This window comes from Marmota flaviventris, chromosome 12 (assembly GCF_047511675.1).
Source record: "Marmota flaviventris isolate mMarFla1 chromosome 12, mMarFla1.hap1, whole genome shotgun sequence".
Lineage (NCBI taxonomy): Eukaryota > Metazoa > Chordata > Mammalia > Rodentia > Sciuridae > Marmota > Marmota flaviventris.
The window spans coordinates 61,393,558-61,407,056 of record NC_092509.1 but is presented as its reverse complement, the minus strand read 5'-3'; the positions used below and the strand labels follow the sequence as shown (position 1 = coordinate 61,407,056).

General features: G+C 44.3%; 1 protein-coding gene and 1 pseudogene across 1 annotated transcript in view; one reads left to right on the top strand and one right to left on the bottom strand.

The window, feature by feature from the left end:
* Dusp10 (dual specificity phosphatase 10) overlaps positions 1–10,970 on the bottom strand; it is a 39,981-nt gene extending 29,011 nt beyond the window's left edge. The window contains exons 1-2 of the mRNA XM_027934801.2: positions 10,703–10,970; positions 7,616–8,467 (exon numbers count right to left, since the gene is read on the bottom strand). Of these exons, the coding sequence (XP_027790602.1) occupies positions 7,616–8,426 (811 nt within the window). The 5' untranslated portion in view covers positions 8,427–8,467; positions 10,703–10,970. The remainder of the gene's footprint in view (positions 1–7,615; positions 8,468–10,702) is intronic.
* A 56-nt stretch (positions 10,971–11,026) lies between these two features.
* LOC114092122 (uncharacterized) lies at positions 11,027–12,460 on the top strand (annotated as a pseudogene).
* The last annotated feature ends 1,039 nt before the right edge of the window (positions 12,461–13,499 follow it).

Sequence of the window (13,499 nt, the reverse complement as noted above, 5' to 3'; positions counted from 1 at the left end):
GTTTTCTTCCTAGAAATGATCTTCTACTCTGCCAGAGGCAGAGCATGGGGTAATAGCCTTTATCTTGTATAAAAGTACCAGGCCTGCACAGTTCATTTCCCTGTGCAAAAGCACAGGCTCCCGGTTTCCTTCTCCTTTAAGTTAACATAAAATATGAACCCTGCTGGGGGAAGGAGATAGAGAGTTCTCAACTTTTAAGTAATAATAGATGACACAAATAACCTGGGGGTGGGAGGGAGGGTGCTAAGATCTTGCTCTTGGGTTTGGGATGAAAAACATCTAAAAAGTCAATTCTTCATCACTAGGAAATAACATTAACTTGAATACAAAATGGGTATTTTTAAATGTTTTACAATTAAAATTTAAAATACATACTCACTTATTTTCTCTCCGATTTTTTCCTGAATGACTAAGATCATACTCAATGAATGTCGAGTATAGAGTATATAGAAACAGTCAATAAAAATTTGCCAAAGAGGGATCCTCATTGTTTAGGAGAAATAACAAAGGCTTTAGAGTCATGGAGACTTATTTATGTTTTCTTCCCAGTCCTGTCCCTTAAGAGTACCACTTGCAAACATTGCCCCTGCTGATCCAAGCAGGCCAAAACCTTATGTCAGAAATGCTGTTGCCTCACTTGTTTGCTTAAGCACGCCCTTTTTCAGTAGAGAGCATGCAGGGAAAACAAACACAGGCCTTGTTCCTATCAGCAACACGTCCAAAATTAGTGGGGTTCAAATGATAAAGTTCCACTCCACTGCACAGAGTAGTCCTGTCCACCCTGAGCTCCACAGGCAGCGAGAGTGCAAGTATATTCCCTTTTCTATTAAAAACCAGCAAATCATTTCTTTTCAAATCAAAACACTGGAAAGAAATTTTGTTGGCCCATAATGTACTTAGAGAAGGCCAGGCTCTTATTTGAAAGAGAAAAGGAGAAAAAAAAAAAAAGTAAAAACATGTACTTCCCAGGAGAACAACATTTCCTGAAGACAAACTGCTCCCTAAATAAGACTGTGTGGCAGAGGAGGCTGGAGAGCTCGAATACATACAGGATCTTCAAGGAGGAGAGGAGCTGGGAGACTGGCCTTGTCCAAATGGCTCTCATTCTAACACCTGGATTGAAAAGGTGATGGTGAATTCTCAGCTGCACACTAGTGCTTAGCATGCAGAAGGCACTGGGTGACAGTTACTGAACAAATGAATGACTCACCTCTACCCACCAGGTTGTACAGCCATCGGCCCACCTATCAAAAAGTCACCTGGAACCTGAGATGCTTGGGCGCTCTGATATGTTTTTCAGCTCTTCCTTAAACCATTTAGTTCCTCAGAAAATAGGACTAAATTAAAGTTAATATTTGGGCCTAGGTATAATGTAGATTGTGAGCTGATTTCCAAAGTCCTTTGAGACTTAGGTATTTTTTGCCATGAATTAAAATTTCAAAATTAAAAAAAAATATATTGGTATTCAAAATTACTGATTAAATAGCTTATACTTTATGCTGTACATTAGATGTTATTATTATCATTGATAATAAGATGTACACATACATCACTCTATATACCTGGCAAGACCTACTTTAGCACTAAGGATCAAAGCTCTAAAATTAATCATGCATGTGACCTTGGACAAGTCATAAAATCTCTCTAGGCCTAATTTCCATAGCTGCATAATGAGAAGACAGGACTAGATCAATGGTTCTCAAATTGTGCTGCATGTTGGAACCACCTTCCACCCCCAGGGACATTTTAAAAATCCTGATGCGCTTGCAGGCTGTGTCCCAGACCAATTTAACCAGAATCTCCAGAGGTGGGAACTGAGCATCCTAGGTTTTAAATTCCTTCTAAGTGATATCAATGAGCAGCCTGTAGTAACAGGTAACAGCTTCTAAATTATGGACCCTCCCAAATCCCTTCCCATTCTAAAATCTGGGAATCTCCAATGTAAAAGAAGGGAGATGATGATATCTCCTGGGATTAGAATTTCTACCCTTATTATGTAGTGCAACTTTTTAGGCCAACTTGGATTAAATTTCCTAAGCATTGCAGTATTTTTCTGACATCCCCAACTCTGACTGCTGCTAACACAGGGTCTAAGAAAGCAAGGTCAGCTCCAAAGCTCCCCTCATGCAACCCCTGAGGGCATGTGCAGAGATGGCTGTGGCAGGGAGTTTTTCTGCTCCTATGATTTTGTCAGCCCTCAAGGGTTTGCCTCAAGGACCAAGTAAAACAAAGTGTACATATGCACCATTCTCCCCTCCCCTTCCTCCTATCAATTCATGTTTTAAAAACAGAATTAGGCAGAAGGCTCTGCCTACTTAATTTCCTTTTCCATCAGCTTTTTCTAATCTATAATCATTACCTACCACTGCCCAGAAAAGAGTGTCTTGAATTTGGCCTTGACGACCCAAGTGGTTACCTAAACTGATACACATTGGTAAGGAAAAGGTGTCGATATTTAGCCTGCTCCCACAGTCCTGTGCTGAAAATGACTTGCTGTTTCTCTAATGTAGGAAATTCTTAAAGGGCAGGATTAGGGAAGTGGGGTCCAGGTTCCGACTTACAGAAAACTATTCATGTGCCAGGCACTTTATATACACCCTCACTTCATCCTATGATGTCAAAATTACCCAGATCTTACAATGGAGAAAACCTGGGCCTCTGAGAGGTCAACAGGAGTTGTTTAAGTTGGTCCGTGGGAAAGGCTGGATTTGAAGTCAGGTGTAAGAGAGCTAAACTTCACTTTGCTGAGCACATAGTAAAGGGACAGATGGTGTAAGGACAGGCAGGGGTGGGGGGCGGCTCACCTCTATTCCCTTTTCACATGCATTTTAATTAGGAAGCAGGAGGGTGGGTGCAAAGCTCAGACAGGGTACAGACAACTGCGCAGCAGTTCAGGGAAAATGTTCAGGAGTCATCACCATTCCCTCCTCACTCCTCCACACCCCAGCTCCTCACAACATACACCCTCCCCCCTCCTTCTCTCTACCCTTTTATAGTCAGACTACAATCCTTCTTCCAAAAATAAATCGGCCTAATGAGAAGCCAGAAAAAGCAAACCCTAAAAGTTTTATACTTTCATTATTCAGTTATGGGACATTAGTTGGACAGATTTATCATCACATTTTCATAAATTCCCCTACAAATAAATAATGCTAGGATATGCCCAAATTACTCTGGCCTCTTGACCCAACATGTTTTTGCAATTACTTGGCACTCCAACTGTATGCTACTTAAATTAGGTAACAGTCACCAAGTTATTTTTAGGCCATAGCAACACACACAGACACAGACACACATACTCACAAACAGACACACACATGCACATACACTCTGCTATACCTAGCTTGTTATTTGTACTCCTTTGGAAGAAGAGCCAAAATTATCTTTATACTGGCACTATCATTTCTGTTCAATCAATAGTAATGATAACATTGAGCTGCACTTACTTACCATATAAGGAGGAACTATTCTGTGTACTTTACACACAATCATTTAATTCTAGTACTGCCATAAACTAACACTGCAATTGCTATTGTTATCTCCTTTTTGTAAATGAGGAAACTAAGGAATTAAAAACTAAGGCAACTTGCTCAGGGGCACAAAAAGAGAAAACCAAGACTAATTCAGGTCTACCGAATCCAAATTCTGCCTTAATTTCTCTACCTTTTATTGCACAGCTCATGTTTGGCATTTAGCCTTCCTTGGTGATTAATCAGAGGCTCAGAATAATAACAGTAAGTTTTTATTTCACATATCTTAAAAAAATCCTCAGAACATCCCTGAGAGCCAAGGGGCAGGGAAGGGGGTTGTCAAAGGAGAGGTTTTTATTCATCCCTGAAAGCAAGACAGAGATGGGAAGAATATTTCTCACAGGGTCTCTGATTTCTGAGCACAGGCATTTACATGCTCAGCTAATTTTATAATGTCTAGAAATGTATATTTCAGAATCCTATTTGTTAGGGAAAAATGTGCAATCTATGTTGCTCATTTCTCAGGATTTTTGTAGTATAGAATCTAACTTCCTAGGTTATAGCTCCTAAACTATTTTCCTGGCCTTCCCTTGTTCCATCCCCTAAAATGCCTCTGGTATAGAGCAGGCCTGTCAAAGATTATAGCCAGCCAGTCAGTCTTTGTTTTGTGTTAGCACAAGCAAGTACAGGCACCGGCTCTATCAAGATGAGCACCTGACACTGAAGTACTTAGTAGTAAAAAATGTCCATACTATAAAATATTCCCACCATTATTTAAATATTGAGTTTAAACATTAAACACATTTTAATATTTTCAAATACTCTCTATACTATAAATTATTTCAACAACAAGAAAAAAAGAGAAAGCAAATAGGGAAAAAAGTAATAATAGCTTATACTGATTAACAGGGACAGTGACTATACACTTTGCTACTTTTCTACATGTTTGAAAATATGTAATGATAAAAATTTTAAAGGCATATATTGCCATAAGGAGAAGGTGGCAGTAGACTATCTCTTCCTATATAGATAAAAGACAAATTATTTTTCTGAACCCAGCTTTGTTGAATGGAAAAAAAAAAGTAGCTTTATAAATATCAAAGCAAAAATAGTGGCTTTCTTTTATGGAAGGACAAGAATTGTCTAGCCTTCTTATTCAATTTGGCCAAAAACCAAGTTAGAGTTGATTAGAAATTGACTTCAGGTAAAACAGGCTGTAATTCTTTCAAAGACTTTGCAAATCCCTAACTATTTGTTCATTTGGATCCATTTTCATCAGGTTGAGCAGAAGCAAAAGTCTGATGCCATTTATTCTTCCAAGGATGAGAATAAAACATGAATTCAGACATAGGTCACAACAGGGAGGGGACTATAAATTAGAACAGTAACTTAATCCCAGGGGCTTCCGTGCCTCTGATCAGTTTCTTCCCAACCTGACACAGCATTACTAAAATGGCAACCCAGCAGCCGCTCGACTTGACAGGCAGCACCAAAAATGGAGAGCATGGCATTGAAACCGGGGGACATAAAGCCTGGACAGGGAGGGTAGCAACCAGTGTTTACAAACACGAACCAGAGACTCAGATGGGTCAGGCATAAATTACTCCAGATTGTTCTGAAATCTCTGGAAATAAACTTACAAGACCTACAAAGAAGTTTCTACCTTATATTCTAACTACACCCCCCCCCCCACACACACATATCCTCCCTGAAAAAATCACTCATTCCAAAATGGTACCACTACTACTCTTGCTGAAATACAATCTTAGATCACAGAGGAAGGGGATTCCTAAAATAAATCTCAGAAGAGAAGCCACATCAGGATGGTCTTCTTGGCCCACTCAAGAACCTGGGGGAAGTTGTTGACCATTTATTTTGAGAAAGGCCCACCCCATTCTTCACCTCAATGCTGCTCTGATATTAACCTCGGGTTTGCCTAGATGAAAGGACAACAGGGACATTCTAATGAGGATCCATCCCTTTCTCTCATTCTTATCTTGGGTCCCAATTTTAGGCCATTCCATCAAAAGATATCAAATGAACAAAACAATAATAAAGAGAGCACATTACAGACCCACTTGCTCCTGAACTATGTAAATTCAATGAAACTTCCAGGTGTTTGAAAAAAATCCCCCCCCCCCCCCCAATTACAAATAATCCAACCTCTACCACCAGAGCGTCTTCCAAGTTCACCGCTGCGCTGTCTCACCAACCCGAAAATGATGAGCCCTCCGCTGCGGACACCCAGGGCGCCTGGTGGTGAGGTCAGCAGCATGTCCTGCCCCGCCCCACTGAGGCAACCTTGCTCTCAGACATTGAGGAACAAGCCCAGGCTGCCTGGATTCTCAGATGCATCCACAGGAAAGGGGGAGAGGAACCCCATTTCATCAGCTGCCCTCAGGAGACTGATTTATCAGTAATTGACAAGCCAACCTTCTACCCAACAAGGCCCCTTGAAAAATGCAGGGTAAGATCTACAACTCCTCCTGATCATCCCCATGTTCAAGTTCAGGGTCATCTTATTTTCTGTTGCTTGGCATTTCTCCTCTGGTCATGCGGACACAAAAACCATGCCTTTTTTTTTTTTTTTTTAAATCAAGAATGTCTATAGAAGAAAAGAGACCAGCAAGACCATTTGTCTTTGTTCCCCAAGACAAACTATTACAAATGGGAAATAGGAAATTTGTAGATGGTATTTTCTCATCTGAAAAAGACAAACCAGGATTGTGGTGAGAGAACAGAAGAAAGGTAAACCTACTGGGAAATAATAAAAGTCAACCAAACAAGAATACAAAAATAAAATACAGAGCTACACAGAGGAAGCCTGGACATATTTGTGACTCCAAGTAAACCTTGAAAGATGTGCCCTTGTGATATCTGAGCCCAATGAGAAAAAACTTGAGAATAAAGTGTTAAGTGGGTGTGGGAGGGGACTACTAGCAAAGGAATTCAGGACCATATTTCCAAGAACACTGCTTACCAAAAGGCTGAAGACCTCTCGTGGAAAACAAGAAGAATGGTGGCAGAGCTGTCCCACAAAGCTAAAATAAGTAATTTGTTCACCTAAATCACCTGTTGCAATTTAAATATGCAAAGTGTTCAAAAGAACCCAGCAACACCTTTGATCAACACAGTTCAGGAGACAGGTTGGAGATGTGACCCAGAAACTGTGTACCTTGGCTCAAAACACAAGAAGAGAGAAGAAAAAGGATGACTATTTCTCATTACTGTCACCAAGTAGAAGATGCCAAAGAGAAACGAGGTGCAGTGTCTGAGAGCAAAGAATTGCAACTAGGCTGGACACAAGATCAGGGCTCCTCTGCTAGGTTAGATAATACTGTATGGAAGGGGCTCAGAGAAGAGTGGACAATTAATTCCTCCTCTTGGGGCTCAGCTTCACTAACTTCAGAGTTGTTCTACATTCAGTGTACTGGCAAGGTGACCTACTACTCCCTCTTGGGAGGAACCACCATGCCAATTGTTATCAGGTGAAGCCAAAACAGTACAATGAGTTGGAAAGTGTTTCATAAAAATCTGTCCCCTTGGAGCTTTGGCAAAGGAATGGAGGTATTCGATGAACTTACACTTCCATTTTACAAATAAATCTCTGCCCTTCTTGAAGGTCATTTTATAAGCTATATAAAAGTCAAGCTGATCAGAGGTGAGAAAGAGGAAGAATCTCCCACAAAAAGAGCTGGTACCTGTAGGTTTACTTGTAGTTCACCAGAGTTGCTTCCTCTGTTTCATCAACATTGGTTAGGTCTGAGAGACAGCAACTTTCCAATTAGTTATGGACTGGAACAGAAAGCCACCAGACCAGGCATGACTTGAGACACCATCTGGTGGTATAAAGCCCCTTTTTAGAAGGATGACAAAACAGTCTCAGAGAGGTGAAATGACTTGCACAATGCAAATCAGAAGCCGAATCAAGGGTAGCACCCAGATCTTCTGACTTCCAACTCAGTGCTGCTGGGTTTTTCTCACTATACCAAAATAATAAAGAAAGGGCATGGCAGAGAAGACAAGAAGAGAGTCTGTTTTGTTCTCTGGTAGCCAGGGTAAGGAGAAGGCTGCCACTGCTAGGAGAAACCCCAAAGTGAACCCAGCTAAACGGGACTGTGCTTGGGACAGAACAGGGGCATTACCTTTCAACACCAGAGGTTCTTTGCCTTCTCTCTTCAGGGACTCCAGGACTATGTGAAGCGGCTGGGAGGGCATCACTCGGCTCGGTTCATTGGTATTCTCATCATAAACGATAATTTCTTTGGAAAAGATCCTCTTGAAAGAGTCCTTGCCTTCCCTACAGGAAATCAAGTCTAGAACAGTGATCTTGCCTTGCTGCAGTCTCCGCCGGCTGATCTTATCGGCACAGTTAATATGGACAGCTCCTTGGATGTGACTTTTGTTGTACTCCATGAAGGGCCTGCAGTCAATGATGACAGGTCCCTGGCTTGGCAGGTGACTCTTGCTGCATTTGGTCATCTTCTTTGCCAGGTCATTGGGGTAGATTATTTTGATGCTGGCTAGCTGCTTGGGGGTCCCTGACACAGGGCTGCCCACCCCACCTGATGGACTTAAAGAGCCTGTATTCTCATTGTTGTTGACCATCTGGTTAGCAGGGCAGGTGGTAGAGGTTCCAATGGCGGTGGTGGCAGTGCCAGCAGCGATGGCTTGGGTTTGGGCCTGATTGTCCTTGTCGTAGGTTGCCACAGTGCAGCAGCTGGCACTGCTGCATCCACAATTCAGGGAGCGGGCAGAGCCGCTGGATGAGGGCATATACGTCAGATTCGCAGCCTTGAGGGACACAACTGTGGTGGCGATGACAGGACGGTGTCTATTGCTGCCTGGGGTGGCAGAGCCAAGATAGCTAGAGTCTAAACAAAGGTTGAGATCCTGAGGTCGGACGGGCCTAGATAGTGCCACTACTACCCTGTCGTCTAAAGGAGACGGAGGCATGAGGAGGCTGAAAACTGGCAATTCAAGAAGAACTCAAGAGTCTGTAAAGAAGGGGAAGGGGGAAAGAAAGAATAAAGTCATATGACACAAAAGGCAGTCTCATCCAATCCCGAAGAAAGGTCTTTGCATATTTCTGAGCAAAGTTGTCCTAGGTGCCCTTTTATATCCCACTATCAAAGCTCCAAACCCATTTAGATAAATTCAAAGAGGATGCAAACCTGAGGTCCCCGTCTATTTGGTTGCTGAGTGTAAGGTTATATTAGCCTTAATATTGGAAATGTTAATGAACAACCTTTCCTGGACTACATCAAAGTTCAGCCTTAGAGAAGGTAAAAGCACAAAGAATTAGAAAAGCTAAAGACAGAAAGAAAGGTTCTTAAGAGGCATCTATTCTGGGCCTCATCTCCTGGGCAGAAGTATACTGCAACTGAGAAAAAAATTCATCTGTTCACCCTTGCATGCTTTCCATTTAATTCCTTTACCCACTGCAAAGGCAAAGAGATGACCAAGAGCATTGGCATGGCTCACAGAAATATACAGCATCTAAATATACATCAGGGCGGATGTCAGCCTTCTGCAAATCAGAATGAAATTATCCCCATAAGTGTCTCTTTAACTAGGAGCTATTCTTGCTTTCCATTCTATTAGGTCCTTTGAAAAGCACAACATAGTCATATTAAAACCCCACATGTTTCCTGTTAGCCTCTTATTAATCAGTCTGCATTTCCCCCTTTTACTACAAACTGGTGTCCTAAAACGAAGTCTCAAGCCAGAAAGCCAAGTCTGTAAACCTCAACCCTAGCAGATCCATCACCATTGCTCCCCTGCCCACATTCGCCTCACTCTTTCCTCTGAGGAAAGGACCTCTTGGAGTCTCCTTCCCTCTTCATCTCCTGCATTGGCACAGGCTTTGTATCCTAGAGTTTCTCTCACTTGGAGCAGCTGATTTATATCAATTTCAATCCCAAACTGATACCCCGGCTTTTGGTGAGAGTATGGCTTCCATATAGAGGCATCAATGCCCCCTTCAACAGAGACAGGCTAATTGGGAAGTGTTTCCCACTGGGTCTACTTCAGAGGGTGCCTGAAAAGGGACAGTTCCTTCCTCCCTTGAGGCACAGGGTCACTGTACAACACAGCCCTTCTGGCTTCTCTCTTTCTAGTAGACATGCATACAGCAAAGAAACCAAATCCCAAGCTGCTCACTTAAAACGAACTTTAAGAGCTGCCCGGAAAAATGCCATCTATCATTCGTCCACACACAATCTTCACCATTCTCTGACACAGAGCCAAAGTGTCACAGGCAGAATCCACACGCGCAAGAACAGGAGCAATACCCACCATGCCGGCCAGCCAGCATATCCCTATAGACTCAGGTTTCTCTCACCCACCTTTGGATGGGAGCAAAGGATCCAACCTCCAACCTCCAACCTCCTCCACTCCCTTCCCTCCCTCTTCCCTTGCGTAGTATTTTTTTTTTTTTTTAAGAGCGAGTACTATTCCAGAAACTGTAACTGTTTCCCAGATGGACAGAGCGGTAAAAGTCTTTGCTATTTTGTTACCTAGTAGGGTACGTCCAGGATCAGCAGTCCACTTCTTTTGAGAGGGACACAAGAAACGTTCAAAGGGACACACGCGGGGACCCCCCACCTTCACCAAAGTGCGCGGCTCGCACACACGCACTGAGTGTATAGAGAAATCTGCATCCCTGCAGCAGAGGGTCGGGCGTGTATAGTGCCTGTGAAACCATCCAGTCTGGCCCAGGAAATCTCTTGGAGAAATACTGAGCTATCCCCTCTCCCTTCCACCACTGGGCAGGGGCTGGAGAGAAAATTAAGTGGTTAGAGAATGCTCCTTTCCCACTCCTAGAGGCACTAACCATCCCCTTTCCTGGCCACACAGCGCACTCACAAGCCCCGGGCATTTAAAACTGCCGCAAAGCATCTCAACAAACCTCATTTTTGCTTCACTCCAAATCCAAGTAGACTGCAGAGAGTAAAACGCACAGGGCAACGGGAGCCAACAGCCCGAACCTTATAACCTTACCTGCTCTTGCTCCTCCGTCAGCATCACATCTCTGTCTCCGTTTCTTCTCTCTCTCCTCTCTCTCTCTCTCTCTCTCTCTCTCTCTCTCTCTCTCTCTCTCTCATACACACACATACACACACACGCACACACAAACACGCGCGCGCGCACGCACACAAACACGCACCGCTTTACAATCCTCCACCTCCACTCCTGGGCTCCGAGTAGCAACTGCGGTGACTTCCACTTACTTCATAAATAAGTGTAGCCCTCCACCATCTGGCGCTCGGCTTCAGCTATGGACTGGCACATTCAGCCCCCATTCACTTGGCTTCATTGATCGCCAGCAGCAACATAGTTACTTTCTCTTTTGCTACACTGTAAATGTAAGGTTCTGAGGGGGCAGGCCGGCCTTCGAACGACGGCGCGTTGGGCCAATAAGAATCCGCAGAAAGACGACCGCTACCTCACAGAGACCCACAGCCAATGGGCAATCGAAGGGGAGGAGCTGAAGGCGTGGCCTCGTCCCTTTAAGGAGGGTTGATCCGACGCCGCTTCGGGTCCTCTGTGTTATAACACGGGAGGTGATGTCATTGGCAACCAATCAAAAACTTAAAAGAGCCAGTCGGAGCCCGCGCGGAGCAGCTGCTCTCTATTTACATGTAAACCGAACCGGCAGGATGCAATTAACCCTTTCCGGGGCTGAAGTGTCAGTGGGCTGCGCTCGCCGCGCCGGCTAAAACTGGTTCTCTCTACTTTCGGGATCCTCCGGGATCCTCCGACACCGATTCATTCAGAGGCAGACCACAATGTCTTTATTTTTCCTTCTTAGGATTGATGATCCAAAGTGTTGAACTAACTTTCTAAAAGCAAGGGACAAAGCGTAATCTCCGTTCCTAATGGGAAAGCCGGGTTCTCCGAGTCGCTCGAGGTGACTGGACAAACGCAAGCCCAAGATACGCGGACAGCACCGAGTTTTGAGAGCTGGGGCGGGTGTGAGCGCGTAGCCAGGGGCGCGTAGCAAGGGGCGTCGCTGCTCCTCCCGCCGGTCGCCCTAGGAAAGTGCGGCCCGCCTAGCCTCGTCGCTCTGGTGTCCTCGGGGCAGCCCCGCTCAGCCTCGAGACCACGCAGAGTTGGTCGGCCGCGCCTTGACCCGCAGATGTCGCTGCCCCTCCGGCTGCCCCATTGCTTTCCGGCGTTGCGGCAGCCCGTTGTCCTCCGGCTCCCCTTCTTCCCAGCCCCGGTTACGCCGCCGCCATCCCCGGCTTGGCCCCTGGAGCTTGACTGCAAGCACCAAAGCGACGCTCGGGAGGGCTGCTTGGAGGAGAAGGCTTGGGTAAAAGCCAGAGGCCACCCAGGTGGCGGCGCTCTGAGCTACAGCACCTGCACCCTCCCCCAAAGCCCTAGATTCCGGGGCCCGTCGCGCGCGCAACACTTCCCCGAAGCCCGGCCTAGGCCCCTGCCGGCTGCCTGCTCCTGCTCTTCCCTGTACCCAGGGTCCCGGAGCTGCGCCGGCCGCCACAGGCCACCCGCGCTCCGCTCCTCGGCCGACGCTCCTCCGCCCCTCAAAGCTACAGGCGAGCCAAGGACCGCCAGCCTGGCGCTTCTGGAACAGCCAGTGCGGGCAGAAAAAAGCCAGAGCCAAAAGTAAATGGCCAAATTGAATGGAGCTGGAGGAGCATCGAGGAGGCAACGCCGCCTCTCCCAGTTCACTGGACTTTTGCCGGTAGTGAGTTCGCAGGCCTCCCTACGCATCTCGAGAAGAAAAGTGGAAAGCTGGGTAAGCTGCCTAGCGCTTCAAGAGAAAAATCCCAGGGAAACTGCAGAAATTTGGCCTGGAATACAAAAAGGAGTGGACAAGCCCAGATGAACTGTTAAAAGAGTTTACATCAAAGAATCTTTAAGAACTAAAGAGCTTCTTCTATCCACACCTTTTGTCTCCTCTTTGCTCAGAGAGAAAAGGGGAAATACTGAAATAATTACAATAGAATAATACATTGTGAACACTCTGCAATATTTGATTTTTTCTTTGGTCTAATTGGAAATGTTTGGAGGGGTACCTCAGATGCCAGGTCTAATAAGTATATGAAGAGACAGGGACTTATCCTTAAAGTTAAGATCTAAAATCAGAAAGTGCTAAACCATTGCTGGCCAACTATCCTCAGTTGAGGTGTTTTAAGAGAAATCCCCTTGAGTATTTGCACATGGATGCAGGCATAGACACAGTTCATCTTCCCACACACACCAGAATTTCAATGCACATCAGATGTATCTAATCTCTTTACATAGGATGGGATTTTGTGTAGCTCCCTCCTCATGCACAATCCAACACACACACACATTCATTCCCTTAATGACAACTAATGAGTAATCCAACACACACACATTCATTCCCTTAATGACAACTAATGAGTACTCAGCTCCCAATAGTTGGTCCTTGCACCTTTGAATTTCAGCAAATTGTGGCCAGGAAAGTTGGATTCTAGGTAATTTCCCTAGGACTCAGATAAGAACTTCCTGGAAAGGTCTACCATGGATCTATTTGGAGCTGAAAAACTACAAATCTTTTCCTAAGCACATACAATTATTGAAAAAAAAATGTTCACTAATTCTGGGAAAATTCTAAATCCTGATTCTGACTGCCTTGTATCTGATCCATCAGTCACTGTGTTCATTTATGTATCTGTAAAATGGTAGTACACCAGTTCAGAACAAAAAGTACTCAGGCAAGCGAGAGGGGAAAAACGATTCTCTTTTTGATATTCAGTATCAAAGGGTATTCAGTTAGAAATCATTGTACTTGCTTTAGAAAATGGAGTACCTCTATATAAAGGCACTGATAATCTATAAATCATGAATTCATTGTTAATACCTCAATATCTAAGCCCAAATAAAGTAGGAATTTATACAATTGCAGAAGAGCTCTTCTTTTCCACAAAGCCCCAATGAGGAAAGTAACTTCAAAAAGAAATATAACTCATTTAATGCAATGATTATTTGATTATAGTTTCAAACTAGTGAATTTATAATTCGGTTGACTAAGATGAC